The sequence below is a fragment of the Beta vulgaris genome, chromosome 9 (assembly GCF_026745355.1).
Source record: "Beta vulgaris subsp. vulgaris cultivar EL10 chromosome 9, EL10.2, whole genome shotgun sequence".
Classification (NCBI taxonomy): domain Eukaryota; kingdom Viridiplantae; phylum Streptophyta; class Magnoliopsida; order Caryophyllales; family Amaranthaceae; genus Beta; species Beta vulgaris.
The window spans coordinates 42313560-42319998 of NC_079210.1; the positions used below are offsets into that span (position 1 = coordinate 42313560).

Genomic DNA, 6439 nt, shown 5'->3' on the forward strand with positions numbered 1-6439 from the left:
CACTTTTACCTTTCAATTATTTTATTTTTTATTTACCTTTTAAAAAACGGGTAAACAGATCCAGATTCGAATAATAATATAGGACTTCGGTCCAAAATAGTTTTTAAAAACTATGATCCACATCCTATTGGGATATTTCGGTTCCAAAATTTGAGGATCCATATTCACTAAAAATGAATTTGGATCCATGTATCCGGATAGGGTCTATTACCCAAGTCATTTCTAGTCTTGACCAATCTATTCCTTATTCCTTATAATGTGTTGGACGTATATCTCATATTGAAGATCGTATAGAGTTGAATCCACTTTATAAGGCTGAGGGCCTGTTCTCTTCGGCATAAAACAGCTGAACTGAACTGAATTGAACTGAACTGAACTAAAATGAATAGTGATATGTGAGAGTAAAAGTATTGTCAAGAGCTGAACTAGTCTGAACTGAACGAAACTGAACTGAATTGAACTGAACTGAAAATAAGTTGGGGAGAACAGGCCCTAAGGAATTACTCTCCTTGTTGCCATATGATTCTAACTTCTAAGATGGAATACTTCTAAATCTTATGAAGTTGACTCACTCTCTTTATTATCCACTCGATAACGCCTACTATAGTCTAGGCTTAGAATTTCTTTAAGAGTGCGAATAAAGATCAATTTTTTAATAATGTGAATGTATCATTTCATTTTACAGGTTCAGCTCAATAGATCGAGAGCAAATTCAATAGAATGAGTAACTAACAAAGCTAAAAGAAGACAAATTAAAAAGTATATCTTATGTTAATAAATTGATCCACGACGGAGGCTGCCAACAAAAGAGCTCTGAATCTTCAAAATTTTCTTCCAGTGACTTAAAAATTCCCTTCTCGTAATCAAAAACTCCAATCTCATCACTTCCCACTACTTCCTCATCACAAAATGCTTCATTAATATGTTCTACATTTCCGTCCTTTTTCTCATTACCTAAGTTCTTAAACGAAAAATATATGCAATTTTCTTTAAGGCCATGCAAACTATTGGCAGAAAATGAAGAATTGGTGCTTAGAAAAATCGAACGATTTTCCAAACTTTTAAGCAAAACCCATCTTTTGTCCACCTTATCCAACTTAAAAACATCAATTGCATTTACATCAATTGATCCCGTGTCCGAACAAGTGTACATATCTACTAATAGTAAATCCGCACCTGATTTTACCAAACACTTTTTATCACCCCCGATAATCGACTTTACCATTAAATTCACCACAACAGTAAAATCATCACCAATTTCAATAACAACAGTTCTACCTGAATCAGTCACGGCATAAAATTTCCCCTCATATTCCAACACATCAACATAACGCACCGACCAATCGTAACAAAATTCACCTCTATCTTCATAACCAAGGGCAACATCGTCCAAAACAGCCCATTCTTGTAAACAAGACTTGTACATCAATAATTTACCGGTGGAATTCTGAGTAGATAGGATGACAAAATTGTCAGTAAAATCATTTTTACCCAAAAATGAAAAAGTTACTTTCTCATTCTCCATGTCATACAACCTCATCATATGATCATTAGTCTTATTAATATTACGAAGAACATACTCACACCCAATCTCAAAAACATCAACATTCGTAAGGTCTAAAGCATTGCAGTTTAAGTGTTTGATAAAATTCCTCTTAGAGAAAGGGCTCAAAAGGCGTAACACCCCTGTTTTGTTCTCCTCAGTTTTGATGACCCAACAAGAATCAGGGTCAGAGGAGAGAGAAACTAGAAAGATGGATTGTTTGACCAAACGAAGGTCGAGATTATGGGTTTCTTCAGAGTTGAAGAGTTTGATTGGAGGAGAGAGAAAATGAGTAGTGGGTTGTTTAGCAGGAACAGAGGAACGCCAAGAAGAACAAACAGAGCGAAAATGGCGGGTTTCTAAAGAAGTATTAGTGAGGTTGAAGATGAGTTCTAAGAGTTCTGAAGGAAGTTCAGACCAATCTGCCGCCATTGATGGAAATATTGAAGGTTCGTTGAGGATAAAAGAATGAAGTTGCAGTCTTGGAGACGAGAGAGAAAGTATGATTGTGTGAAGGGAGTTGAAAGATGGGATATTTGGGTGAGTATTTAAGCATATAAATGTTTGATGTGTTCTCGTCAAATAAAAAGAAAAAAGTTTGATGTAAATGAGTAAGCATTTGAACAGAAATTTCAGTTGGATTGAATTTGGGATGGGTCAAGTCTAGGCTGATTATGTTAAATGTTAAGGAGTGACTTGGTACGTTATAGGAGTACATGTTTTTTTTCTTTATTATTGAAGGTTTGACAATCAGGTCCATATTCAAACCGAATGAAATTTCCGTGGAGGGTTCATTTTTTTTTCTTTTAATCTGATTATATGGTGTGTATATAAAGACGAATATATTCACTCAGAAATTGATACTTGACATCTTTTTTTATAGGAACAAAAATTTTTTTTTTTTCCCGAACAATGCCCTGGATCAGTTACAATAAACAAGTTGTTATTATTTTTAAATTTCGTTATTTATTTTGCTACTTTTCTTATTTTTTTGTCCATTAATAAATTAAAAAATTCACGTCACGACGTGATAAGTAAAAAAATTAAAAGATTTGAGTTTAAAAACCAAGGAATTGTGGTAAGAGAATATGATATTCTCTTGTAAGTTACGTAATAAGAGTGTTAAGGTGCGTTCTCTTCAACTTATTGGCCCTGAACTTATCTGAACTGAACTTATTGAACCTGAACTGAACTAATTGAACTTATTAAACCTGATTGGATCTGATTCAACTTATTAGACCTGATTGAACCTGATTGGAACTTATTGGACCTGATTGAAAATTTTTGACCTTATTGGACCTGATTGAAACTTATTAGACCTTATTAACTTTTAGCAATTGGAACTTATTGGACCTCACTAGACCTGATTGAAACTTATTGTACCTGATTGGAACTTATTGCACCTGATTGGAACTTATTGGATTTTATTAGACCTGATTGGAACTTATTTCCCTGATTGCACCTGATTGCAACTTATCTGAACTTATCTGAACTTATCTGAACTTATTAGACCTGAAACTTAATTTTTTAAGTTGAAGAGAACGCACCCTTAGAGATATATATACTTGTTTAAGTTTTTTTAGTTAATTATAATTATTACAAGACTTCATCATATTTTATTTAAAACATTAGACAACAAAGTCATAGTATATTGATGGTTAAGCTCTTATTTTAAGGTCACATGTTCGATACCTCGCTTTTACACTTTTTTTAAGTGAGGATCACACATAAACATAAAACATTTGCATTAGAAATTTGAGGAGAGTGCCACGTGGCACATAAGCCACATAGGCTTTCTTTCGCACGCCTTTTAATATATTTGTATAGAATGATGAAGTATATATGAAAAATATCTGACAAAGATTTATGGCTCGTGTTAGATATGTGCTAAAATTTTAAAAGAGTTAATAATATGGTTTTTTCACCAGGTACCCTTGTGGTTTTTCAAAATTCATGGCCGGGTATCCTTAATTTTAAAAAAATGCACCAGGTGCCCTTACTATTTCAATAAAATGCACCAAATGCCCTTAGTGACTAACAGCGTCAAGTTTCCGTTAGTCATTAAGGTTAATTAATTCCTCTAACCCCTCTATCCCAAATTAAACCTCCTAAACCTAACCCTAACCCTAACCCCCACCCTAAACCCTACCACCCCAACCCCCTCTACCCTTCCCCCACCCTGCAGCCGCCCTGCCCTCCCCAAATCCGCAACCGCCCTCCCCTCACCCCACCCTCCCACCACCCCCGTAGCTGCAACTCCCCTCTCCCGTAGCTCCCCCACCCCCGTCAAATTCCCCCTCCCCCACTCCCTGTCAAATCCCCCCTCCTTCTTTTTCATTTCTTTTTCTCTCTCCTTCTTCTTCATTGATTTTTTTATTTCAAAAACTGATTTCGAAAATGTTTTCGAAAAGGATTTCAAAATTGGTTTCGAAAATGGTTTTCGAAAATGATTTCAAAATTGGTTTTCGAAAATGGTTTTCGCAAAAGGTTTTCGAAAATGGTTTTCAAAAATAGTTTCGAAAATGTTTTCGAAAATGATTTCGAAAATATTTTTCAAAAATGTTTCCGAAAATCCTTTTTGAAAATGATTTCGAAAAGGATTTTTGAAAATGATTTCCAAAACCATTTTTGAAATTGATTTTCGAAATCAGTTTTAGAGGGGAGGTGGCGGTGGTGTGTGGTTCGGTCTACAGCGCAGGGAGGTGGTGGTGGTTCGATCTATGGCGCAGGGAGGTGGTGGTGGTTGCTGCTAGGGGATGGGGATGCTGCTGGGGGTGGGTGTGTGGGTGGGGATGGGGGTTTAGGGTTTCAAGTTATGGGGTTAGGTTAGGGTTTAGTTAGTTAATTAGGGTTTAATTAGGGTTAGAGGGGTTAATTAACCCTAATGACTAACGGAAACTTGACACCATTAGTCATTAAGGGAATTTCGTGCATTTTACTTAAATAATAAGGGCACCTGGTGCATTTTTTTAAAATTAGGGGTACCCCATGATTTTTGAAAAACCACAGGGGTACCTGGTGAAAAAACCCTTAATAATAAGGTAAACTTGGCATAAAAAGAAAGTGACAAGTGTCGATGAATAGGTGAATCTATTCAACTTTTTTTGACAAGCTAATGGTTCCTGAGACAGGATTTTTCCATGGCCTTGGATCATAGCTAAAAAACGTCAATCGTTATCTGAATAACTAAACATTCTCATTATAAACTTAGCAGCACGGAGGAAGGGGATTTCGAAGAATGAAATTCAAGGATGCTAGTTGGGACAGAGACATGTATAAATAGAAATTTTCAAATTGTAAGTTGAGCTCTATACCTTCCAACAACCAGTTTAGAGCTTATTGTCTATTCCAAAGACTTCTACTAGGGGATATCCAAAATTTGTTATCAATTTGTCGATGCACTCTCCCCAAGTTGTGTTGAATCATATCTCTTCTTGTTCTTAAAGTGAGAGAAGCAATTCGAGGGTTGGGGAGGTATAAGAAGAAAGAGCCCTAATGATTAGCTTAGTTAGTCGTCTCCCATCTATAAAGGAAGGATGAGAAGGTGGTTTCATTTACTTTGTTTTAGGAATTGAGATAGGTGAATCGCCTAGCGTTGTTGTGACAAGAGTTGGGGTTAGGCTAAATGTCTTTCTCTTGTTGGAGAAGCTATGATCCAATCAACTACAGGTGCAGATGAATTGAATCAAGAGTCAAGGTTTGAAGAGCTTAGTACTCCCTCTGTTTTTTTTTATCATTCCTACTTTGATTTTGCACGTTTGCCAATGCACGTTTTAAAACTTAAATATCTTTTATTATATATTAGTAAAAATTATAACGATTGAATTTTAATAAAGTACTAATTGAGACGAATCAAACAAGACCCCACATGAATATGTTTTTTCTTATAAATTGAGAACATTTGAGAAGAATCTCTCTATGCATGAATAGTGTCAAGATTCTAAGTGAGAAAGATAAAAAAAACAGAGGGATATATGCTAAGAAAGAACATGCTTTATACATATATAATTAGAAAATTAGATTAGATACAACCTTCACATATTTGAGTATATATATAATTGTAATAAATAAATAATGTTTAAACAAATAATCTTCTTATAATCTATATTTCTGATCTATTATTTGAACCATTTTTTAAAAAAAAATATTATATACGCACTACTTTGTAGTAACTTTTACTTAATTATTTTATATGAACTTCTACAAATTTTTCTTACTTTTTCTAAACTTTATGAACTTTATGTATTCTTCTTTTAAAACAAAACTTTTTTGAATAAATTAAATAAGAATGAGTCAGAAGAAAACAAACCCTTATATGGCAAATTTAAATTTTGTAGTGTTTGCTCAATTATTTAATAAACCTTGAAACAAATTGTTAGATGTGTGATCAAATAAGGAAACCGGATATACCACTCCAAGGCACGAAAACTACGCTTTCCTATTAGTTTAATTTCACCCCTCTAGGATCACCGGTTTAACACGAAATAACTAATGAGATACAATAGAGAAAACAATTCACAAGATGATCTTCTATGTGAATCAACAAAAACTTTGTGTTTAGAGTTTGTGAAGAACACTCAAGAGAAATTAGCAAGATTTCTCTCAAGCAAGCAATCCTTTTGGAATATGAAAAACTGATTTTTCTATCTCCTCCTCATAAGAATCACAAAGGTCATATATTATTATCACCTTCATAGGTTAGGGTTGTTACTGTCAAAACACCCCCTTTAATCACTGATTAAGAACCTTTAATCTTCAGATTAAGAATCCCAATAGTCATTAAACGGATAACGTACACAATACAACGATTATAAACCATTCACGCGCCTTTTCACGTCCCAAAACAGAACACCCGTCGCGACTCGTGGCCCGCGATACAGATCGCGAGTCGCGACC

At 34.7% G+C, this 6439-nt stretch overlaps 1 protein-coding gene across 1 annotated transcript; it reads right to left on the reverse strand.

Moving 5' to 3' along the window:
* Nucleotides 1–752: 752 nt before the first annotated feature.
* LOC104903868 (F-box protein SKIP23) lies at nucleotides 753–2393 on the reverse strand. The gene has a single exon (XM_010691992.4). The coding sequence runs from the start codon at nucleotides 1973–1975 to the stop codon at nucleotides 767–769; it is 1209 nt and encodes a 402-aa protein (XP_010690294.1). The 5' UTR covers nucleotides 1976–2393; the 3' UTR covers nucleotides 753–766.
* Between the last annotated feature and the right edge of the window lie 4046 nt (nucleotides 2394–6439).